The sequence below is a fragment of the Mauremys reevesii genome, linkage group 11 (assembly GCF_016161935.1).
Source record: "Mauremys reevesii isolate NIE-2019 linkage group 11, ASM1616193v1, whole genome shotgun sequence".
NCBI classification, from domain to species: domain Eukaryota; kingdom Metazoa; phylum Chordata; order Testudines; family Geoemydidae; genus Mauremys; species Mauremys reevesii.
In genome coordinates, this window is record NC_052633.1 from 5517261 (window position 1) to 5542229 (window position 24969).

The 24969-nt window shown below is 57.1% G+C and overlaps 1 protein-coding gene across 3 annotated transcripts in view; it reads left to right on the plus strand.

The window, feature by feature from the left end:
* COL18A1 (collagen type XVIII alpha 1 chain) overlaps window positions 1-24969 on the plus strand; it is a 269164-nt gene that overhangs the window by 189130 nt on the left and 55065 nt on the right. For all 3 annotated transcript variants that reach the window (XM_039494504.1, XM_039494503.1, XM_039494502.1), the window contains 5 exons: window positions 15670-15753; window positions 16869-16928; window positions 21384-21531; window positions 22809-22924; window positions 24007-24033. In XM_039494504.1, the coding sequence (XP_039350438.1) occupies window positions 15670-15753; window positions 16869-16928; window positions 21384-21531; window positions 22809-22924; window positions 24007-24033 (435 nt within the window). The remainder of the gene's footprint in view (window positions 1-15669; window positions 15754-16868; window positions 16929-21383; window positions 21532-22808; window positions 22925-24006; window positions 24034-24969) is intronic.

The following is a 24969-nucleotide window of genomic DNA, read 5'->3' on the forward strand; positions in this document are numbered from 1 at the left end:
AACTAGGCACAAAATATATAGTATCTCCAGTGGGCTTACTGCCCCCAGGGAGCTGGGGGAAAGTTGAAGTTCTTCTTCGAGTGCTTGCTCATGTATATTCCACAGCAGGTGCGTGCGCACCACGTGCAGTGGTGCCAGGAATTTTTCCCTTAGCAGTACCCATGGGGGGAGCGCCACTGCGACTCCTGGAGTGGCGCCTCTATAGCACTCTAAGGGGAGCTGCGCGCTCCCCCCACCCTCAGGTCCTTCTTGCCGCCAGTGAAGGTGCATTGGAACTTCTTGCTCCAGCTTCGCTGCAGCCTTTCTTGTTGATCTTAACGGTACCTTTAGCTAGTTAGTAGTAGCTCGTAGAAAGTAGTTTTCAGTTGTTAGAGTGGGCCCGGGACATGCCCCGTGCCCCAGGCTTCAAGTCGTGTGACTCCTGTCGCCATTCCGTGCCAAGGAGTGATCCGCATGCTGAGTGTCTCTGCTGCTTGGGCGAAACTCACATGAGTGAACGCTGCAAGATCTGCAGGTCTTTTAAGCCACAAACTAAGAAGGAGAGGGACATCAAGCTTCGCACTCTCCTCATGGAACCGGCACTGGCTCCAACTCTGGTACGCCGAGCAGACTCTGCGCCAGGCACCGCATCGTCGGTGCGCAGCGAAGCCCCCTCCCCCAGGCGCCACCGCTCCCCTTCCAAGAAGCAAAGGAAGATCTCGACTTCGCAGCGGTGCCAAGAGAAGGAAGGGGGAGAGGCTGGTCCTGCATTGGGCAGCCCTCAGTTCCCCCCGGGCTCAACCTCCCACTTGTGCTGAGTGGAGAAGCCCAGCAGTGTTGATACTGGGCTCAAGTAAACAATGTGCATTTTAATCTGACTAAATGTAAATGTATACATCTAGGAACAAAGAACATAGGCCATACTTACTGGATGGGGGCCTCTATCCTGGGATGCAGTAACTTTGAAAAAGATTTGGAGGTTGTGGTGGATAATCAGCTGAACATAAGTTCCCAGTGGGATACTGTGGGCAAAAGAGCTAATGTGAACCTTGGATGCATAAACGGGGCAATCTCGGTGTTTGGCACTGCTGCAGCTGCTGCTGGAATCCTGTATCCAGTGCTGGTGCCCACAATTCAAGAAGGATGTTGATAAAGTGGAGAGGTTCAAAGAAGAGCCAGGAGTATGGTTAGAGGATTAGGAAAACTGCCTGAGAGTGATAGACTCATGGAGCTCAATCTCTCTAGTTTAGGTGACTTGGTCACAGTCTGTAAGTACCTGCCTGGGGAACAGAGATCTCATAATGGGCTCTTCCATCTAGCAGTGAAAAGTAGAAGATACAATGGCTGGAAGTTGAAGCTAGCTAAATTCAGACTGGAAATAAGGTACATTGTTAACAGTGAGGGTAATTAACCACTGGAACAGCATGACCAAGGGTCATGGTGGATTCTCCATCACTGACCATTTTAAAACCAAGATTGGATGTTTTTCTAAAAGATCTGCTGCAGGTACTATTTTGAGGAAGCTCTCTGGCTTGTGTTATACAGGCGTCAGACTAGATGATCACAATGGTCCCTCTGGCCCTGGAAACTACAATCGTATGAATCTGTGAGCACCAGCCAGCATCAGTATCTTCAAAGCTGTGTTTACTTTGGTGTGGTTTGAATGGTGCATGTCAGGACAGCTGGTTTGACATGTCCCATCCCCAAATCATTCAGGCTGTAGCACGGCTCTTCGTAGGGTTTCAGGAATGCTGTCTGAGCATGTGAGATCGGGTTCCAGCGGGGGGAAGGTTTCTACGTAACCACATTTTATTCATGTTACTGACTGTGATTTGAGACGATAATGAGGAGACAGAAAAGCCGGCAGAGTGCTGTAACTGAGCACTTGGGGAGCACATGAAAGCCAGACTAATGCTTGCTAGCAGAAAGCCTTCACACTGTTCAGTCAGTGTCTCCTTGTGCCAGATCCTTCGTTAGGGTTTAGATAATGATGATGAATCATGTGCTATTGAGCTCGGTCAAGGAGCGTTTATCCGTGAACGCATCAGCATGAGGTGTTCTTCCCTGTGTGAGAGTCTTGGCCAGCGCTGCCTCCTGCTCAGGGGTTGTGTACACAGTGGAGTGCAAGGAGAATTCATCCAGAATAACCCTCCACAAACGCGTAAACGACTCAATTCCACCGCTCTCCGACACCTGGATATCGCCTGGCCTGGGTTCTGCTAGCGCTGCCTGCGTGTAATTAATGGACATGATAAGGCTTGCAGTGCAGCTAGACAAGTGAATCTTTTAACTCTCTAGGGCCTCTCTGAATTCAAAATTGCCATGTACTGGCCCCAAAGCAGGGTCTCTGGTATGTCCCAGAGCCCAGTTACCTTGCCCACAGGGGATCCCCAGCCTACCTGTGGGCTTGTGCAGCTGTCCAGCTGCCAGCACCAGTCCCCCAGGCACTCTCCATGTGAAGTGGGAAGAAGCTAGTGCCAGCCCAGAGCACAAAACCTGGCAGACTCTAGAGCTGACAACAGGAGTGGCCAGGGGAATGGATTGGTCCTGTTAGAGCATTAGCTGCCTTGCTCAATGTAAGTCCTAGAACACACTGACACATTGGACCAATGCTGTTGAATTGGAATAGGCTTGGCTGGTTTTCATGGGGTCTACATTTCCTCCCTCCTCAAGCAGCCACAGATCTCCTGCCAAACAGATTTTTTTTCCACTGCCATCTTCCTGCCCCCATGTCCTGCCCCATAGATGTTCCCCCCAAGCACCAGGAGTCAGTGACTCAGTCCACAGCCCGTCTCTCACACTCAGAAGATGTCGGTGTGGAGCCTTACAGAGGCGCTGGATTGCTCTCCTCACTCGCTGGAGATTGCTTTTCCCTCAACATCGGCTAGAAAAGCAAACTGCAGTCACACAAGCAAAAGCCATTTGGGATCCTCTTAAGCCAAATGCATTTGTAGCGAACCTTTGGCCCTCCTGCTCTCTGTGGCTGGTAACCCCGTCCAGGAGCCGTGGTTCTGAGTAATTCTCTTGAGGCACAGAGGTTTGCGTAGCCTTGTCAAGAAACTGACCTGCTCCCAAGACACAAAGCAGCAGAATGAATTGGAAACACCATTGTCTCTTAGCGTCCGGTCGTGAGCGAGTGATTCGAATCCAGCCCCCCGGTGCGAGGAGTATGCTGGGGTATGTGTGCTGTCCCCTTCTAGCGGCTGGCCCACAAAGCATGTCTGAGTCAGCTACAGCCATCATGCTGCAGAGGCTCCTGCTTGTCAGGCTGGAAGTCCCAGGGTAAGTCTTGGACGGTGGCCCATAATGATGCTTGTCATAGACACACACAGAAGGTATGTTGCACTCCCAATTAAAATGACTCCAATATGTAAAAGTTGGGGCCAGTGTTAATTCCTAGGACTCTTTGAGGATTGTGCAAGAGTAATGAGTGGGCCGAAGAATTGAAACCATGGAGTTCAATGGCACACAGGTCCCTAATGGAGAGGGCTGCATGCATGCTGCCGCGCGGACTCCTCGGGGACTGACTGGGGCAGGGCAGCGGGACTGCTAGTGCAGAGTGCTATAGGGATATGAGAATTGTTGTGAGTTTCCTCTTCCTTGCCTGGAGGCAGCCAGGCAGCATAGAGCCAGGTGAGAGAGGTTCTCAAACCGACCACAGAAAGAGCCTCCTGGACAGGTGCCCGTGCTTCAGAGAGGATTCAGAGTTGTCCTGGAAGCTAGAGAGGGAGGGGTTTACGCTCCTATGTGCCCTTTCAGGATGAAAAGCTTGGCGGCCTGGCTGTGAGTTTTACAACGAGGCAGTGCATCATCGTGCTTCCCACAGCAACTGCTTCACAACCCATTCACAGGGCCTGGGGGATTTCAGTGCCAGGCATGAACATGAGGAAAAGTCTGGTCTCAAGTCTGTGTAATGCAGCTGGAGTCCCATCTTCGCGCTCACTGAAAACAGGCCATACAGTGATAGACTCATGGAGCTCAGTCTATCTAGCATAGCAAAGAGAAGGTTATGGGGAGATTTGATTCCAGTCTATAAGCACCTACATGGAGAACCAATATTTGATAATTGGCTCTTCCATCTGACAGAGAAATGTACAGCACGAGTCAGTGGCTAGAAGTTGAAGCCAGACAAGTTCAGGCTGGAAGTAAGATGTACGTGTATAAGAGTGACAGTAATTAAGCATGGGAACAATTTCCCAAGGGTCGTGGTGGTTCCTCCAGCACTGGCACTTTCCAGTCTGCTCTGGGAATGATTGTGGGGCAGGTCTCTGGCCTGTGCTGTACAGGAGCTCAGACTAGATGATCACAATGGTCCCTTCTGGCCTTAGAATCTCAGAATGTGAATCTGTGCACGGATAGGCGTGGCCTGTAGGGAGAGCGGAGAATCTGAGCACGGGCGCGCTGTATTAATCCAGAAGTTGAATTCCACCAGTTGTGTACATATAGGCTAGACGGGCCAAGGAAGGCCCAGGGCAGCGTCTGGCAAGACAGAGTTGCTCTGGGCCCAATGGGGCAGATCCTCAGCTGGTGTAAATTGTCGTCAATGGGGCCATGGTGATCTCCCCCAATATTGCATCAAATGTTTCCATTTTCCTTTGAGCTCTGCTTGGTTTGTGTGTCACCAAGGCAAGCTGGAATTGCTCTGACCAGTTCGTTCAGCTCTCGTGCTGCTGTTTGCACTGGTACTGCAGGCTCTCTCTAGGGACTGGGAGCTAGTACTCACTTCCTGCCCTGGCAGGCTAAGCAGCCACATTTTTACCTTTGGTCTCAGGCCCAAGACACAGAAATGGACCCCCCAGCTCTCCCGGGGAGCCACAGCTCCCCATTGCCTGCCTGCCTTTTGTGGATGTTAAACCTCAGCAGGGACACTGTGCGCCTGCCATGCGAGTGCATTATGGTGAGGATTAGGGGAGAAAAAAGGGGGCGATACTCTGTGGGGAGGGGGCATTTCCACCGGAGGAGTTCTGCACATAGATCTCTGACGTGCACTGCCGAAGGGCTGACTTAATTCTGATTTCTGTATTGGTGTGATTGTTTTATTGTTTCATTTAGCATTTGCATATCGCACTCCACCACAATCCCTGGTGTCAGACCCTGCCAGCGGCGGGGGAAGGGGTTGAGGACTGGGGCCTGCTTTCACTTCCCCCAGTGAAATTTGCCTGGATTTTTGCCAGTCACTAAGAGCAGACTCTGGCCCAAGGACAGGTGGCACCAGGCTGAGGAGGAGGAGGCTGCAGAATGGTCTGAGGTTGCTTGTTTTCACAAGTACCCGTTTTAGGGGTTACAAATAAATTCTTTCAATTTCAAGAGATATCTAGCAAGTGTGGTGTCACTGCGGGTGTGTGGCAGGGCATGGGGTCACTGCAGGTGCAGGATGTGGTGTGTCTGCCGGGGTGGGGTGTCACTGTGAGCAGGACATGGGGTGTCATGGCGGGCAGGGTGTCACTGCGGGCGGGGTGGGACATGGTGGGGTGTCACTGTGAGCGGGACATGGTGGGGTGTCATGGCGGGCAGGGCGTCACTGCGGGCGGGCGGGACATGGTGGGGTGTCATGGCAGGCAGGGCGTCACTGCGGGCGGGGTGGGGCATGGTGGGGTGTCATGTCGGGCAGGGCGTCACTGTGGGCGGGATGGGACATGGTGGGGTGTCATGGCGGGCAGGGCGTCACTGCGGGCAGGATGGGGCATGGTGGGTGTCATGGCGGGCAGGGTGTCACTGCAGGCAGGATGGGGCATGGTGGGGTGTCATGGCGGGCAGTGCGTCACTGCGGGCGGGGTGGGGCATGGTGGGGTGTCATGGCAGGCAGGGCGTCACTGCGGGCAGGATGGGGCATGGTGGGGTGTCATGGCAGGCAGGGCGTCACTGCGGGCAGGATGGGGCATGGTGGGGTGTCATGGCAGGCAGGGTGTCACTGCGGGCAGGATGGGGCATGTGGGGTGTCATGGCAGGCAGGGCGTCACTGTGGGCAGGGCGGGGCATGGTGGGGTGTCATGATGGGCAGGGCGTCACTGCAGGCAGGATGGGGCATGTGGGGTGTCATGGCAGGCAGGGCGTCACTGCGGGCAGGGTGGGGCATGGAGGGTGTCATGGCAGGCAGGGCGTCACTGCGGGCGGGGTGGGGCATGGTGGGTGCCATGGCAGGCAGGGCGTCACTGCGGGCGGGGTGGGGCATGGTGGGTGCCATGGCAGCAGGCAGGGCGTCACTGTGGGGTGGAGCAGTGCGGGTGGGTGCAAGAAGGCTCATTGAAAGCAAATACATCTCTTTGAGTCCTCCCTGCCCCTGCCCCTGCCCTTACCACCCCTCGCCATCTGCAGCAGGTCCCCATGCCAAGACCCTTCCCCTCTTTACCCTGATCCTGCAGCTCAGTCCCTGCATTGCGGGGGAGCACCACTGATGTCACAGCTGCAAGGCTCCCCTCCGAGGGAGAAGGAGGGCCCAGCTGGCAGCAAACAGGCAGCAAACAGGCAGAGTGGCTTCTAGTCCGTTCCTTTCCAAAGGCCCTTTTGTGCAAACGCAGGGCTCCTCCCGCACCCAGTCTAGGTCAGCTGGAGTTGTCCCAGTGACTTTGGCGTGTCAGGATCAGGACTTCAGACGCCATTACTGAACCGTGTATTCCCTAAGCGTGTGTGTGTAAAACACACACGTACGGCATGGGGCATGAGAGCAGCCTGTGTGAAGAGCTCTCTGCTGTCCCTGCAGCTCTCTTACACACCAGGTAGTAACGTTCGTCACCGCAGCCAGAGCATCTTCCATTCTCTTCATCTGCCAGTTCAGAGCACTTCCATCCAGAAATACACACCTGCTACAGCACTGTGGTTGTGCCCTGCAGTGGAGCTCTTTGGATAGTCATTTAATAAGGAGTTGACAACATTTTACACTACGGTACTGGGTGACTGTTCGTTAATTCAGCCAGCTCTGCATAGTTCATTCTGAAGACACTTACGGCCTTTCCTGAATGGAGAGAGACAACTTCCAGAGTGAGCAGAGGAGAACATATGTTACCTTATGGAGATCAATCATCATAAATCCTGTATAGCAGGTATTCAGTGACTTCTCGGTTGTGGATCAGCTGTCAGTATCTTCTCCTAGTGGAGACCAGAGAGTTCCAAGCTATTGTGCAGGGACGTCATTCAGCTTTATGGCTGGAAGATCGATTGCTGAACTCTCTGCAGCTGGGGTCTGGTGCCGGGTGATCATCCAGGAGTGGCTTTTTGGAGCAGAGTTTGTTGTCCTGAGTTGTATAAATCTGGGCTTTGCCTGTATACAGTACTTGTTAAAACTAACTAAGTGGGAAGGAAGTGTGGGTTATATTAAACACAAGCGGAGGCCAGTATCAAACCAGCACTAGGACGTAGCTGTTTGTTTAGAGAGACAGGACTGAGGGAGCCTTTTTCCAGCTCTGAGGAGGAAGAAATCGAAGTGGGTCAGTCCCAGTCTGTTTCCATGTCCCCCGAGTAGGCACTGGGCATAGAAGTGATTGAAAAACGAGGTCAAAACTGAAGTCTGGCTCCTCGCGCCGTCTGGAGGGGTCTAAATAAGGGATTAGGGCCCAAGCTGGTCCCTTTTTCCAGCCTCGGCCGCTGGGCCCCAAATAACTTTCTGCCCCAGGCCCCGGATGGGTTTGCCTGCTCCATACGGGTGCAGGGAAGTGAAGTGCTTTGGATCAGAGCCCTACAAGGGGGCCTTATTCAGAACAGGATGGGAGCTTTGCCAGCACTTCCTGGCTGTGCCTGCGTCTGGGGGGGAAGGGGACGCCTGGGGTGTCCGTCCTGCCCAGCTCCCTCCCTCAGCGTCTCAGCCAGCAGAGCCCTGCATCCCCCACATGGAGCTGAGTCCCAGCTGGCACTGTAGGATCTGTGCCTTGCCCGGCTTTGTGATGCACCTTCCCCAGCTCTGTCTCCACCTTCCCCGTCAGGGGCCCTGGCCTGTCGCCGACCGTCCCCAGCGCCTGAGCACAGCCTTCCCTCTCCTGCCTGGGCCTCTCCCAGACTGCCCTGCCCCCGCCCGTGCCCCACGCTGACCCCGCCCGTGCCCCACGCTGCCCGTGCCCCACGCTGCCCCCGCCCGTGCCCCACGCTGCCCCTGTCCCACGCTGCCCGTGCCCCACGCTGCCCCCGCCCGTGCCCCAAGCTGCCCAATCCCCACGCTGCCCCCGCCCATGCCCCACGCTGCCCATGCCCCACGCTGACCCTGCGCCACTCTGCCCGTGCCCCACGCTGCCCCCGCCCATGCCCCACGCTGCCCCCGCCCATGCCCCACGCTGCCCCTGCCCCACTCTGCCCATGCCCCATGCTGCCCCCAGACTCACTGCTGCAGGCGGTGCAGGGGCGCTAGTGGAGCTGCTGGCTCCTGGCCCTGTCTTAAGACACTCATGGCCTCCAGCCCAGAGCGTGCAGGCCTAGAGCTGTCTCAGCTGCCAACTGCTTCTCCCTCCTGGGCAGTGGCAGGCAGAATCCTGGGGCCCAGCGTGCTCCTGCTCACGTCGCCTGCCTTGGCGCCAGCAGGTCCCCCACGGGAGCAGGGGACATGGCTGCAATCCGCCGCAGCTCTGAATGGCGGGTCATCAAGGGGGGGTGGCTTCTTACAAGAAAAGGGCCCTTCCGTCCCAAGCTGCCCACATAGTGCTATGGGCATGGGCTGGAGACCCAGCTAGGCACTCGGTACTGTCCATCCTGCCTCCCGCTGCTGCCTCGCCGGGAGCTATTCCCCAAGGACCCCTCTCCCCATGCCAGCAACTGCTGGAGTTGCTCCGGGTTGGAAGGTGGTTGCACATGGGAGGCGGGGAAAGAACGGGGCGTGGAAGGCAGTGTGTGTAGGGGGTGCTCGTCCGAGGGGGTTGGTGTGTGGGTGGGGAGGCAGTGTGTACAGGGGTGCACGTCCGAGGGGTTGGTGTGTGGGTGGGAGGAGGCAGTGTGTACAGGGGTGCACGTCCGAGGGGTTGGTGTGAATGGGAGGGAGGCAGTGTGTACAGGGGGTGCACGTCCGAGGGGGTTGGTGTGTGGGTGGGAGGGAGGCAGTGTGTACAGGGGTGCACGTCCGAGGGGTTGGTGTGTGGATGGGGAGGCAGTGTGTACAGGGGGTGCACGTCCGAGGGGGTTGGTGTGTGGGAGGGAGGGAGGCAGTGTGTACAGGGGGTGCACGTCTGAGGGGGTTGGTGTGTGGGAGGGAGGGAGGCAGTGTGTACAGGGGGTGCACGTCCGAGGGGTTGGTGTGTGGATGGGAGGAGGCAGTGTGTACAGGGGTGCACGTCCGAGGGGTTGGTGTGTGGGTGGGAGGGCAGGCCGTGTGTACCGGGGGGGCACGCCCGCGGGGGTTGGTGTGTGGGTGGGAGGGAGGCAGTGTGTACAGGGGGTGCACGTCCGAGGGGTTGTGTGGTGGGAGGGGAGGCGGTGTGTACAGGGGTGCACGTCCGAGGGGTTGGTGTGTGGGTGGGAGGAGGCGGTGTGTAGAGGGGTGCACGTCCGAGGGGGTTGGTGTGTGGATGGGCGGCAGGCGGTGTGTAGAGGGGGTGCACGTCCGAGGGGTTGGTGTGCGGATGGGGAGGCAGTGTGTACAGGGGTGCACGTCCGAGGGGGTTGGTGTGTGAATGGGAGGCAGGCAGTGTGTACAGGGTTGCACGTCCGAGGGGTTGGTGTGTATTGGGGGCAGGCAGTGTGTACAGGGGGTGCACGTCCGAGGGGGTTGGTGTGGGGGTGGGAGGGGAGGCAGTGTGTACAGGGGTGCACGTCTGAGGGGTTGGTGTGTGGATGGGAGGAGGCAGTGTGTACAGGGGTGCACGTCCGAGGGGGTTGGTGTGTGGATGGGAGGCAGGCAGTGTGTACAGGGGGTGCACGTCCGAGGGGGGTGGTGTGTGGGTGGGAGGAGGCAGTGTGTACAGGGGGTGCACGTCCGAGGGGGTTGGTGTGTGGGTGGGAGGCGGAGGCAGTGTGTAGAGGAGGTGCACGTCCGAGGGGGTTGGTGTGTGGGAGGGAGGGAGGCAGTGTGTAGAGGGGTGCACGTCTGAGGGGTTGGTGTGTGGATGGGAGGAAGGCAGTGTGTTCAGGGGTTGCACGTCCGAGGGGGTTGGTGTGTGGATGGGAGGGAGGCAGTGTGTACAGGGGGTGCACGTCCGAGGAGGTTGGTGTGTGGGTGGGAGGGAGGCAGTGTGTAGAGGGGGTGCACGTCCGAGGGGGTTGGTGTGTGGATGGGAGGAGGCAGTGTGTACAGGGGTGCATGTCCGAGGGGTTGGTGTGTGGATGGGAGGGGAGGCAGTGTGTACAGGGGTGCACGTCCGAGGGGTTGGTGTGTGGGTGGGAGGCAGGCAGTGTGTGTAGGGGGTGCACGTCCGAGGGGGTTGGTGTGTGGTTGGGAGGGAGGCAGTGTGTACAGGGGGTGCACGTCCGAGGGGGTTGGTGTGTGGGAGGGAGGGAGGCAGTGTGTACAGGGGTGCACGTCCGAGGGGTTGGTGTGTGGGTGGGGCAGGCAGTGTGTAGATGGGGTGCACGTCCGAGGGGGTTGGTGTGTGGATGGGAGGCAGGCAGTGTGTACAGGGGGTGCACGTCCGAGGGGGTTGGTGTGTGGGTGGGAGGGAGGCAGTGTGTACAGGGGGTGCACGTCCGAGGGGGTTGGTGTGTGGATGGGAGGGAGGCAGTGTGTACAGGGGTTGCACGTCCGAGGGGGTTGGTGTGTGGATGGGCGCGAGGCAGTGTGTACAGGGGGGGCCCGTCCGCGGGGGTGGGGGTGTGGAGGGGTGGGCGGCCGGGTGTACAGGGGGTGCACGTCCGAGGGGGTTGGTGTGTGGGTGGGAGGAGGCAGTGTGTAGAGGGGTGCACGTCCGAGGGGGTTGGTGTGTGGGTGGGAGGGAGGCAGTGTGTACAGGGGGTGCACGTCCGAGGGGTTGGTGTGTGGGTGGGAGGGGATGCAGTGTGTACAGGGGTGCACGTCCGAGGGGTTGGTGTGTGTATTGGGGGCAGGCAGTGTGTACAGGGGTGCACGTCCGAGGGGTTGGTGTGTGGGTGGGAGGAGGCAGTGTGTAGAGGGTGCACGTCCGAGGGGTTGGTGTGTGGGTGGGAGGGGAGGCAGTGTGTACAGGGGTGCACGTCCGAGGGGTTGGTGTGTGGATGGGAGGAGGCAGTGTATACAGGGGTGCACGTCCGAGGGGTTGGTGTGTGGATGGGAGGAGGCAGTGTGTACAGGGGTTGCATGTCCGAGGGGGTTGGTGTGTGGATGGGAGGGAGGCAGTGTGTACAGGGGTTGCACGTCCGAGGGGGTTGGTGTGTGGGTGGGAGGGAGGCAGTGTGTACAGGGGTTGCACGTCCGAGGGGGTTGGTGTGTGGATGGGAGGGAGGCAGTGTGTACAGGGGGTGCACGTCCGAGGGGTTGGTGTGTGGGTGGGAGGGGAGGCTGTGTGTACTGGGGTTGCACGTCCGAGGGGGTTGGTGTGTGGGTGGGAGGGAGGCAGTGTGTACAGGGGGTGCACGTCCGAGGGGGTTGGTGTGTGGATGGGAGGGAGGCAGTGTGTACAGGGGGTGCACGTCCGAGGGGGTTGGTGTGTGGATGGGAGGCAGGCAGTGTGTGTAGGGGGTGCACGTCCGACGGGGATGGTGTGTGGGTGGGAGGGAGGCAGTGTGTACAGGGGTGCACGTCCGAGGTTGGTGTGTGGGTGGGAGGGGATGCAGTGTGTACAGGGGTGCACGTCCGAGGGGTTGTGTGTGTATTGGGGGCAGGCAGTGTGTACAGGGGTGCACGTCCGAGGGGGTTGGTGTGTGGGTGGGAGGGAGGCAGTGTGTAGAGGGGGTGCACGTCCGAGGGGGTTGGTGTGTGGGTGGGAGGGGGAGGCAGTGTGTACAGGGGGTGCACGTCCGAGGGGGTTGGTGTGTGGATGGGAGGGAGGCAGTGTGTACAGGGGGTGCACGTCCGAGGGGGTTGGTGTGTGGGTGGGAGGGAGGCAGTGTATACAGGGGGTGCACGTCCGAGGGGGTTGGTGTGTGGGTGGGAGGAGGCAGTGTGTACAGGGGTGCACGTCCGAGGGGTTGGTGTGTGGATGGGAGGGAGGCAGTGTGTACAGGGGTGCACGTCCGAGGGGTTGGTGTGTGGATGGGAGGAGGCCGTGTGTCCCGGGGGTGCAGGCCCGAGGGGGTTGGTGTGTGGATGGGAGGGAGGCAGTGTGTACAGGGGGTGCACGTCCGAGGGGGTTGGTGTGTGGATGGGAGGGAGGCAGTGTGTACAGGGGTTGCACGTCCGAGGGGGTTGGTGTGTGGGCGGGAGGGAGGCAGTGTGTACAGGGGTTGCACGTCCGAGGGGGTTGGTGTGTGGATGGGAGGGAGGCAGTGTGTACAGGGGTGCATGTCTGAGGGGTTGGTGTGTGGATGGGAGGAGGCAGTGTGTACAGGGGTGCACGTCCGAGGGGTTGGTGTGTGGGTGGGAGGAGGCAGTGTGTACAGGGGTGCACGTCCGAGGGGTTGGTGTGTGGGTGGGAGGAGGCAGTGTGTACAGGGGTTGCACGTCCGAGGGGGTTGGTGTGTGGATGGGAGGGAGGCAGTGTGTACAGGGGGTGCACGTCCGAGGGGGTTGGTGTGTGGGTGGGAGGGAGGCAGTGTGTACAGGGGGTGCACGTCCGAGGGGGTTGGTGTGTGGGTGGGCGGGAGGCAGTGTGTACAGGAAGGTGCACGTCCGAGGGGTTGGTGTGTGGATGGGAGGGAGGCAGTGTGTACAGGGGTGCACGTCTGAGGGGTTGGTGTGTGGGTGGGAGGGAGGCAGTGTGTACAGGGGGTGCACGTCCGAGGAGGTTGGTGTGTGGGTGGGAGGGAGGCAGTGTGTAGAGGGGGTGCACGTCCGAGGGGGTTGGTGTGTGGATGGGAGGGAGGCAGTGTGTACAGGGGGTGCACGTCCGAGGGGGTTGGTGTGTGGGTGGGAGGGAGGCAGTGTGTACAGGGGGTGCACGTCCGAGGGGGTTGGTGTGTGGGTGGGAGGGGGACGCAGTGTGTGTGACTAGGTGAGTGTGCAGTTGGGAGGGGCTGAGGGTGTGACGTGTGGGCAGACATTCAGCATTAGAGCCCTGGCCAAGCTGTGGCCGCCTTTGGTCCCCTCATGTAATGGCTGCGGCAGGGCAGGCGCGGCCAGAAAGCACGTCGCCCGCTGCTGGCAGCAGGGCCGGTGGTGATGGGGGACGTCAGCTTGCAGCGTTCGCACATGAAGCAGGCTGCGGTGCCATCCTTGGCTCTCTAGTAGAGCTGCATTGGAGCAGGCGCCCGTCCCTCAGAGAGGCGCCCTGTGGCCAGCTGATCCGTGGATGCAGAGGAGCTGTTTCTACAGAGCCCTTTTATACTCACCCCCAGCTCTGGCTTGCCCAAGGTGCAGCGGGATATGACTGCTCAGCTCTAGTTTGCCTTGGCAGGTCCGGGGAAGAGCCCTAACCCACCGGGTGGCCCTGGAGAAGCATTAGCAGCCTTGGCTTCCTTGGCGGTTGGGGAAGAGCTCGGTTGCACTCCATTCTTTCCGAGCACGTGGGCTATTGAAATCAGCAAGGGTCAGGGCTGTGTGGGGGATGCACACGTGAACACTGGCTGCACACAAACACCACAGTCAGCTGCCAGCTTCAGATATGGAGCTCGTGATGTCCTCTTCCCTAGGGTGGCACTTCCCCCCTGGGTTGAGGATTGGCCCGAGGCTCACGTGCCTGCCAGCCCTCAAATCAAGTTGGAGTGGCACTGACGTGATGCATAGTCGCAGTGCTGGCTCTCTGCCCCCGGGTTCATCGGGCCCTAGCAGAGAAGAGTACAAGATCTTCTCTGTCCACGTCCCAGACCGATGGTGTAGGGCTCCTGCCCTGCCCTGACTTTAATTATCTCATGAGTTGTCAATAATCGTTCTTAGGAAACAGTTCAGGCGTGTTTTCTCCCTTGTAATTTTGATCTCTGGCATGCCACACTTTTCAGACACCTAGTTAGCAACTGGAGCGGGTTGGCCCGTGGAAATGGTGTCATATCTTTAGCACAGTTGAGAGTTTGGTGCAGGGAGGGAAAACCATTGGCATTTCTTGTCCTGTTACTTCTGTTGAATGTGTGAAACCTGACATAATTGAGAGGTCAATTTATGACAAAAAATGAGGTTCCCGGTTTTATCTGCTTTTATCTCACCAGAAAAATCGACCAAATTGGAATTGACCAAATCCATTGTTCTTTGTTGTGTAACTAATTCACTGTATCTTGTCACATTCCACTGTAACACATGATGGCAAAACCACTCCCAATCACAGAGCAGTTATTGTCAATGTGGGAGATTACACTTCACAGTGAAGAGTTTTTTGTATGAGGAGTGAAAAAGGTCGTCTTTCTCCATGGGCATGGTCTTTCTCCCTGCTTGTGCTGCAGGATAACTGCAGCCTGTATGACCCTGCTCCAGCCTCTCTTCACGGCCTACACTCGAGAGACCAGTCAGGAGTTCGTTTAAAGTTTGGAAGCTGAGTAAACCATGGCCCTAAAACCAGTATGATTCCCAAGTCCGGTTTTTGTGGATATGAGGCAAGCCCTTAAAAGTTGCATTTGTATAGCACTACAGCCCTCAGAAAATTGGCGGGACTCTGCCATTTCTTTTTTGGAGGTTAATATGGGGCAGGCAAATTCAAAATCTGTTGTGGTGAGATGGGTCACAGCTGTGAGGAAACATTTCAAGCAAGGTGAATAAATCCTTTAACTGCTTGCCAGTCCCATAACATAGACTGTGGCAAATTGGATTTGTGTGCAAGCAGGCTTCATATCGTCCCAGGCTAATTGTGCTTCATCACAGCAATTGGCTGACTTCTTAAATTAGGGAGAATACAGTGCAAGAGCCAGCCACCTCACTGCATATTGTGTGAGTAGAGCAGGGGTAGGCAACCTATGGCACGCGTGCTGAAGGCGGCACACGAGCTGATTTTCAGTGGCACTCACACTGCCCGGGTCCTGGCCACCGCTCCGGGGGGCTCTGCATTGTAATTTAATTTTAAATGAAGCTTCTTAAACATTTTAAAAACCTTATTTACTTTACATACAACAATAGTTTAGTTCTATATTGTAGACTTATAGAAAGAGACCTTCAAAAATGTTAAAATGTATCACTGGCACGCGAAACCTTAAATCCGAGTGAATAACTGAAGATTTGGCACAGCACTGCTGAAAGGCTGCCGACCCCTGGAGTAGAGCATGACCAATAGTGCCAATGAGAACGTGAAGGGCTGATTCCGCTGTGGCCCACACAGTGCAGAGAGGAGGAGGCAACAGTTCGCTGGTTGGAGAGAATGGGCTCACTCCATCCTTCCCCCAAAGCTTTGATACTGAGCGTTAGTGAGAAGTGTTTGGAATTCACACCACAGAACTCCTGAGAAACAACTCGATTAAACCCAGAAGTTTGCCGTGGGTGCAGTAGCTGTGTTGGCCCTGGTTTAAGAAGTTAGCAAGCCACTGTGATTTAGCACTTATCCTGGGAATGCATCACTGCAGGAGAATTGCAATCAGATTCCTTGGACTTGATCCCCGGCCAACTGAAATGGGGGCTGCCATTGGTTGTCTCTGCCTGCAATTCACCCTGTGAACCTTTCCCACCAGCCTGTCAGCTAACAGGCAGATGGCCACTGTCAAGTGGCAACGGGCTCTGATAACACTCTCTCTCGCAAGCTACCCATGACGTGTTGCATTGTTTGCTGGTGGTGATTGCTGGTATGTGTTTTCCAGGGGATGATTGCAGATCTGAAAGTGACAGGTGATCACCAGGCAGCTGATCTCCAGTGTGAGGAGCAGGACGAGGATACCGACGTGGTGAGTGCTGTCTGCCGTGGCTCAGTATTGTAGCTGTGGTTTGCTTACACAGAGGGGTGTAGAACTTACCTTGGTTCCAGCTGTTAGCAGATCGCTTGCTGGAAGTTAATATGCAATTTACCACACAGGATCACCCACCCCAAATGTCCAAAAATCATGAGCCTGACCCCAACAAATCATGAGATTGGACCAAAAATCACGAGTTTTAAAAATAGATAGATTATATTGTGTGATTTTGGTCTGCTCTTTGATGTGTGAAGTCTCTCTCCCCCGCACCTGCCCCTGGCTCCTACCATACCAGATACAACCGCCGTTGTGAAATAGCAATGCCCAAGGTGGGTGGGGAGAGTGGGCAGTGCAGTGTCCTCACGCCCAGACAGGAACTCCCATGGGCACTCACCCTTCTCGCTTCATCATCCCCCATTCCCTTAACAGGTCAGACGGTAGCACCGGAGATCTGCCCTACCCCAGCGCTTGCTGGCTGGGGGTTTGTCCAGGAATTTCATGGAAGATTAGACCCCAGGTGGTGGTATCGCCTCCTGCCATTGCTAATCGGCAGGTCTTTTCCAGCTGCTCCCCTGGGCACTGAGGCTTGCCACGGCGGAGGAAACAAGCTAGCCAGCTACTAGTGTCAAGTGACCGTTGTGAATTTTAGTTCCTAGCCAAAGCCCCCTCTGTGCACTGAACCAGGGTGAAATCCTGGCCCCAGTGAATTTATTTGCAAAACTCCCATTGACTTCTACAGAGTCGGGATTTCCCCTTTTGGTTTTTTTATTGAGTCATGTTAGGGAACAGACTGTACCAGAGGTGGGACCAGCTGACTCTTTGGGCTTATAAATCCTTGTTAGAATCAGTGTGGGACCCCAAGTGAATCCCGGGACAGGCAGAAATGTGAATCCCCTTCTCAGCCACCAGGAGAAGGATCTCATTGCTAGGCAGTAAAAGGCGGTTTGAGACGCATACTTTCCACCAGGAGCATGCGGGGCCTGGGTTTTATTTCCGGTGGGAAGGGGGCAGAGCCGCCAGTGCTGCCGAGTACCCTGATCAGAACACTCAGGTATGCTGGATATGTTGTCTGCTGACCGTGTCTCTCCCCCCCCTTTGGAATGATGTAGGCATCTGGAGATTTTGGAAGTGGTGTTGAAGAAAGGCCCCACCTCTCAGGAAGGGAGCAGGTGAGTCTGCGGCTGTGGGCCCAAGGGCGTTCCTTTCCGGCTTAGCTTTGCTTTTCCCTTCCAGGTAGAGGCCCCATCAAACCTGGCTAAACACTACATAAGCAGGCAGGGGGATGGGGGCTCTTTCTGCCTCCTTCACAGTTGTCCTCACTGCTGCAGTGGGCAGCAGAGAGCGGGTGGGGGGGAGCTGGCAGTCATTCTGCCAGTGGATGGTTGGTCTTCCCAGGTGAAGACGAATGATGGCTTGGGGTCCTGATTTCTCCCTTTCCAGTCAGCCCAGAGGTGCAGGAAGTAAACGCCTTGTTGACATAAACTTATGTTTTCTGTGATGTGCTCCTGGGCCACAGCCTTTATCCTGTGGCTGGTCATCGCACGCGCGCGTACACACACACACACACCCATCTCGTGCCATCAGTGAAACCATTGGGAAAGGTGCGAACAGCACGGTGCTTTACCCTGGATCGTGCCAGCTGTCCTGACCACGTCTCCCTGATGCACTGAGCCACGGAGAAGTTCCGTGCCTGTAAGTCAGGTTGTATCACACGTTTTAACTAGTGGATCTGGAACAAAAGCCAACGGGGCATCTGAAAACTGGCTGAGAATCTGAAGAGACTGGTAGCTGAATCAGAGCTTTCCTTTAAACCAGACCCCCAGAGGCTTGCAGGGTTAACTCCCTGGGCTAGGAATTGGCTGTCTATTCAGACTAGTGTCTAATCTCTCCCCTGCGTGTTACCTACTGCTGTATGGCTGCAATGGAAAGCCCACGCCTGCTGCTGTGCTCTGCGGTTGCCCCGAGCCGGGTGTCCCTCCAGAGGAGCACCCCGGAAGCGGCTGTTTTAGGAGTTTGTACAGATTGCAAAAACACACACATGCTCTCAGCAGCCACTGGCCTGATCCTGGGTTGTAATGGGAGCGTCTGTAACGTATGTAGTACAGGTACTGTATTCCCTGCTCAGGAAAGTAGGGTGCACAACTGCTTTATCTTGCTGCTGTGGCATCATGAATCAGCCCTGAATTACCGTAAAGCTCATTACGCCTTGAAATTTCAGTTATCAAGACCAGATTTCATTCCATTTCCAAGAGTCCAAAGAATTGTTAAGCCTCCTCTTTCCTCCGGATGTGCATTAGCACCTGGAAACTTGCCTTTTACCATCACGAGTTCAGATTTCAATCCAAACAGTGTGTCTGGGTTCTGAAGGATGGGTTTGGAGGGCAGGGGGGGACGATGCAGTGCGCTAGTGCTTTGGAGCAGCTGAGGAGGGTGGATTTGAAAAGGACTTGGCGTTTCCTGCTCGTGGTGTGTTCTGCGGTTGAGTGTTGGCAGTGCTCGCGTTCGTCGACCTGCGGAGCCTCCAACAGAACATCTGTAACTCTGGCCCCAGTGCTGCAGCTCTGTGCCGACCCTCTCCACCAGCGGCTCTGCTCTGAAAAGTGACTCAGTACGAATGGCACCAAGACAGTCTGCTCTCTTAGTGTGTTCAGAGTCACGTGTGCCAACCTACTGAACCCTGCTGTGTGCATCCCCGATCGCCCTGCAGAGACAGCTCAGCTGTGGGAGTTACAGAGCAGATTGGGTGTCGTCTTGTGCTGCCAAAGAATTGTTTACGTTCCAATCAGTTAAAGCTGTGCAAAGCCACTGCAGTTCCACAGCATCGGATATCAGTGAAAGCTTGATCTGAGCTCAGCTGGGTTGCATGGCTTTCACTAAGGGCCTGACCTGGCCCACCGTTACTTTACTACTGGTGGTGATGCCTGGCTTGTGTGTCCCAGCGGCAGGTGGTTTGCAGGGGTGGCACAGCACTCTCTGGCCATGTAGGCAGCACACGTCTGAGGTGGAAATCATGGAGAGGCAGTAGTTTTGCAATCCCACAAAGCCATTTTGAGAGGGCTGAACCTCCCCTTCCCAGTGTCCTTCCTGCAGGATCTGCCTAAAGGAAGTGAAAAGATGCTGGCTGGAATGGGCCAGGTAATCCATTGGCACGGCTCCCTGCTGCTGAGGACAGTGAGGACTGAGGCTGTGACACGGTGCCTGGCTTAACTACCGCAGCAGGATTGGTTATGCTGAGGTTGGCTGGTGCTCCAGGCGTGCCTCACTGAGGAGATGGCACTCTGGGGCATGTTAGCTGGATGCTGGCGTACGGTAACACTCACCCGTGGACACCATGGTTCCAAGGAGGCCATCGCTGCTTCCCTGTAGAGCAGTGGTAGTGCTGGCGTTTTCAATGCTGTATTCCCCCCCCCGCGCGCGGCTGACAGCTGGCCTCCCCCCAAGAGTACATCCAAACAGCAGCACACCGTGGTGCAGCCAGAGGTCAGTTCCCGCCGAGGACAGCGCTCTCGAGGGTACCATGTTTCTGAGGAAAGGGGCATGAGAGAGAAACTTCCCTCTCACTGAGATCCCTCCCTGCCCAGGGGACAGTGCACTCAGCTGGGAGCCAGAAGACTTGAGTTCTGCTCTGACATCTCTCTACTGGCGTTTGAGTATCTGTGCACGTGAGAGCCCTTAGCACTCAGCGGTGCATGGAGCCTTGCCCAGAAGGCAGCAGGTGGTGGTATTCCCCCATTGTACACTGGGAGTTTGGACAAGAAAACCGGGGTAAGGAGCTGGTATTACCTCTGCATAGTGCGTTGGCGAAACCATCACTGGAATCCCAGTTTGGTCTCCACACGTCAGAAGGGACATTGACCATTGGAGAGGGGTCAGAAGAGAGCTACAAGAATGATTCAAGGTCTGGAGAACCTGCCTAATGGTGAGATCCTGACGGAGCTCGATCTGTTCAGTTTATCCAAGAGAAGTGAAGCGGCGACTTGCTGGTGGTTTGTACATACCCACGTGGGGAGGAGATTTGTGATGGCTGGCGGCTCTTTAGCAGACACAAAGAGAACCCGATCCAGTGGCTGGGAGCTGAAACTGGACAGAAATCAGGTACCCGTTTTGGGAGTGAGGGAGCTTCACCTGGGCAGCTTTCCCAGGGTTCTCCATCTCTGCGCTCTTTAAATCAAGGCTGGTTGTCGTTCTAAGAGACCTGTTCTAGCTTAGCCACCACTTACCGTGCAGGAGTCGCTGGGCGAGAGTCTTCAGTCTGTGTTCTGCAGGTCAGACTAGATGACGATCGTGGTCTTTTCTGGCCTTGCCTCTGTGACATGCACCCTGTCCAGAGGGCTTGCAGAGAGGGGCAGGGAGAAGCCAGGTGGGCCCCATGCTGGGCGGTCTCCAGCTATATACTCTGCTCCCTTTGTGCTCCTTAGTGGAATGAAGGGAGAAGAACAGGACAGAGAAACTGACGCCCGGCCGTATGCTTGTGGCCTCTGGGGTGGAGAGCTGGACCTGCTGGGGTTGAAAGACTGGCACCCACTGCAGCCCAGCCTTCATTTTCCCACTTCGCAGCTGATGTTTGCTCCCAGAATGCTTTGGATGCTGAATTCGGTATGTAGGAGATGAGAACTAGGAGTGGGCCGGCTGGCAAGCGGTCTCCGGGTCAGTGAAACGCCGGCAGGAATCAGTCCTGTCTACATTGGAGATGTCAAACGCAGGAGAAAAGGCAGGATATTTTCCCTCCACTGGAAGTTTATTTGAGGGGTGGGCCACAGAACAGGAACATTTCTGGAAGCCAGAGGTAGCCGACAGCACTCCCTGCGAGACAGGGCAGACGTGCTGTTGCCTTACATTTGAACATGGAACACTGACGCCATCCAGTGACTGGACAGGAGTAATGGCCAGAAGTATTTCTCCTGGGCTCTCTTCCAGTCCAGTGCAGTACATAGCACCGTTCTGAATTCCCTTATACACACCAGACCGGATCCTGCAGTCCTTCCTCAGGCAAAACTCCCAGGATGCTTTGCTGGCACTTTGCTGGAATAAGGACAGCTGCAGCATTTGGTACAAAGTCCAGGGGGAAACCGGGGCTGTTGGCTCATCAGGGCACTCAGAGCTTTCTCCTGTCTTTAGTGCACTGTGCACCTGCATTTCTGGGGCCAGAATGGGTGTCTTCATGGGTCCCCTTTTAGTGACAAATGTGGCCATCTCCTCCTTTTTGTTTCTGGGTGGTTAACTCTGGGTTTTACAATGCAGTGTTGCTTTGCAGCATTCGTACAAATAGTAACTTGGGCTGTGGATTCTCCATCCCTGGCAGTGTTTAAATCGGGGTTGGGTGTTTGCCTACAAGACCTGCTCTAGTAGAAACAGGAGTTAATTCAGAGCAGTCCCATGGCCTGGGCGATACAGGCGGTCAGACTAGATGATCACAACAGTCCCTTCTGGCCTTGGGATCCCTGATTCTGTAACTCCCCGGTACTCTTCGTAACCCCCTCCAGTAAGCAATGAAACAAGCGCTCGTTGTGCCACTGCCCAGCCTGGAATGTCAACGGGCCTCACTGTGGGCTGGGCCTCATCAACTGCACAGGGAGTTTTGTTCTCGAGCATTCAGGTTTCTTCCCCTCTCTGGTCTTGTGCAGGGGATCCCGGCTGTGTCGCGGCTCCCGGAACCTCCCCCGGTCACTTCTCCCCCCACCGCTGGGGAGACAGTGGGGAAAGGAAGCAGGGGCTCTCCGCTGCCAACTGAGCAAATCAAAGTGGAAGGACTACAGCAAGTTTCTACAGGAGGTAAAACTAGCGTTTGTCCCTTTGCTACCCAGCCTGCAGAGATGTTAAGCAGGGGCAACATCTGCAAATGAGCTGGAGCAGGTAGAAACTAGAAATGCCTGGCTTGAGATAGGCGAGTGGAGCCACCTTTCCCTGTGGTGTCCCCAAAGCAGGGGTCCTCTGGGGTCCTCTGTCCGGAGGCTCATGCAGGCTGCTGCCCTGGAGCCTGAGGAATTGGTATCTGTTTGGGGCAAGTGTTCAACATGCCAGTAGCTAGATCCATGCAAAGTGGTGGGGTTGGCTGAAGCTGTGAGCTCCCTCCGTGTCTCCATGCTGGTTGTTCAGGGGTGCACGAGAGCAGGCCAGGGGGGCTGTCCTACCCAGCACCTCTCAGATACATCAGGCTGAGCCTCCCGGGAGGGGCTTCTCGCATGGCCTGCCTGCTGCGTCTGCTGTTCTGCTGCTGACGCAGGGATCTCAGCCTCCCCCTCTGTGGGAGTCTGTGGGGAAGCCCTAACGCTGCGCTTGTGACGTCACACGTGGCTTTCCTGCCGTTTCGCTTTCTGAGGCACTGAGGCCCACATCTTTGAACACACAGGAGCCATTGACAGTTGGTGAGATTGTGCCTAACTCCCTTTGTAAAATGGGACCTAGGCTCCTAAATCAGTGAGGCCCAGATTTGGAAGGGTATTTAGTTGTTGCCGTGCACAGCATTGCAAGGCCTAAGTCCTTTGTCTAGAAAGATGGAGAGATGAACAGCCTGGGGAAGGGGGTCCCCCACCAGAACTCCCCGGCTGTGCTGCCATCAGGCAGCTGGGGGCAGCAGCTAGCAGACGCGCTGACTTCATGGGTGCTCCGGGGCTGGAGCACCCACAGGAAAAAACAGTGGGTGCTTAGTACCCACCGGCAGCCCCCTGATCAGTGCCTCTCACCGGCCGCGGGCATGCAGGAGGTGCTGGGAGGGAGAGGAGCGAGGGCAGGGCATGCTCGGGGGAGGAGGCGGAACAGGGCGGGCGGGGGCTTCAGGGAAGAGGTGGAGGGGGGGTGGGGCCTGAGGCGGATTTGGGGTCAAGCATCCTCTGGGAAAGGCCAAAGTCAGTGCCTGTGGCAGCTGGTGCAAGCCCCATTAGTGGGGAAGTGTCAGAGAGCCCCAGACTGCCCAGCCCTCGCACCCGGGTGCCCTCAGCACAACGCGCTGTGTGTGGTGTGGCTGTCCCACCCGCCCGAGCGGAGCGGCCAGCGCTGGCCAGCAGTGCCCGGCCTCCACGCCTGTAACTGCACGTGGCTCTTCATTCCAGCCAGGGTTGCTGCAAAGGGTGAAAAAGGGGCCCCGGGAGAGAGAGGCGAACGTGGCCCAAAAGGGGACTCAGGAACCGGCGGGGTTCTAGCAGCCGGCGGCACCAAAGGCGACAAGGTCAGTGACGGTGCTTAGTGCTTCTCTAGCAGCTTCAGCCATGGGCTCCGAGGCACATGACAAACCTCCCCTCACCACAGCGCACTCACCCCTTCCTCCTGCCTCAGTGGGAGAGTCCCTGGGGCCCCTGGCCTGCCGAGCACCCCGTGTGTGCAGTGCAGCAGTGGGGCTCAGCGGGGGCAGCCTGGCTTTGATAAGGGGAACAGAGCAGAGAGCCGGTCGTGTCAGTCTCCAGCCTCTGGCTGTGCCGCAGACCCAGCAGACTGGGCACTGCTGGCGAGGGTCGGGGAGCGAGGGAGAGGGAGATGACGACAGTAAGGAAGAGCCAGCGAAGAAGAGACCAAGGGCAGGGCTATGACCTGGGACAAACGGAGGGGCTTGTCAGGCACAGCTGAGCAGTTCCCCCTCTCGCAGCTAGAGATGGTGTGAGGCGCTCCTCACCATCCGCCCATTCCAGGGCCTCAGCCTGTGCCGGAGCAGGCAGCAGTCCCTCCCTGCTCCTGTGCGCTGACTGCAGGCCAGCTCCCCCTGCTCCCCGTGTCTTTCAGGCATGGCAGGGCTAGGGCCAGAGAGGCTCTGTTCTCGAGCAAAGCAGCCCAGCCCTGCAAACGCTCGCTCTGGACAAAATCCCAGCGGCTCCCACCAACGCGTCCCCCGTGTTTAGGGAAGCAGCGTATGCGCAGAGTCTGTCCCCATGCATTGTCAGATGAGCATGATGGGAGCAGCCCTGCCCGGTGCCAACCGCCTCCAGCACCCACTGATGTCAGCAGGGTGGCCGGAGCACTCCCGTGCAGGCTGGATCGAGCCCCTGGTGAAAGACTCCTTCACAGCAACTGTACACGTGGGGGCCAAGCCGCTGTTCCTACCTCTCCTAGGGGTGGAACGTCCAGGCTCCAGCAGACTGAATTGCACTGAACTCCCCTGTACGGTGCTGCTCCGTGGAGCTGCCCTGGGAAGCACCGGGCTCGGTTCTAGCCGTGTGTGCGCTGCGTGTGCTGTCAGGGGAGCACGCGCCGTGACTTGCCGGGGGTAAAGGAGCACGCCTGTCAGATGCAATGATGTTTTGCTCTTTTATTCTGCAGGGAGAAAAAGGAGACCTGGGCGTTAAGGTGAGCGCGGTGACCACAGGGTGTTGTATAGAAGGCGGGGTTACAGGCAGGGTTACCAATCCCAAAACCAATCTGGGGTGAGTGGTGCTGAGCAGCCAGAGCACCTGCTGGCTTCCCAGGCTCAGCGTGTTGGGAAGCCAGGCCCAGGTTCGCACAGGAATCCACTGGCTCTGGTTTGCTTGGCTGGTGCCAGTGCTGAGTCGGACCCTCAGAGGCAGTCGCCGAGGAGCAGATCCCAGGGGCCTTGCTCAGTTCTCATGCATCCCTCACTCCCCTGGCTTGACATCTTCGCCTCCCACAAATGTGCGTGTTGAGCGAGTCCCTGTGAGACCGGCCGGCAGCCCGGGCCCTGGCGGGAGAGGGAGAGGGACCATACACTGATGGCCGCTCGGGTGCGACAGGACCTGGGAGAGGAAAGCTGGGAGTGACACCAGAGCCAGGTGTCTTTCCACAGCGGGTGTCTGGCATGCTGCTGTCTCAGAACAGACATACTGCCTACGCTCACAGCTCATAACCCTCCCCGGGCATTCAGGAGCAGACTGGATCGCTGTCTGCTGCACTGGAATCGCTGGCTTGGCGTGGCCTGTGGCAGTAGCCAGTACCGTGGTGGTGGTGATTGGCGTTGTCTCAGTAACAGGACCAGCTATGTACCAGGCCCCTTCCTGCCGTGTCCTACTCCAAGGAGCCCTCAGGCCAAGAACAGAGGCTGGGGCAGGGGAATCAGCCAGTTCAGCCTGTGTGTGGAAGGTGGTGGAGGGCGGGCTGGGAGCACTGGACTCCAGTGTTATCGGCTGCACATCCCAGGCTCGTGTGTGCGCAGCCAGAGCCGAGCCAGGGAATCCCAGCGGCGAGTCGTTCCTTCTCCATGTGGGACTGGCTGAGGGAACTAGCTGGGCATTTTCTATCGCCCCTTGGGCCCATGCTGGCCCCAGCCAG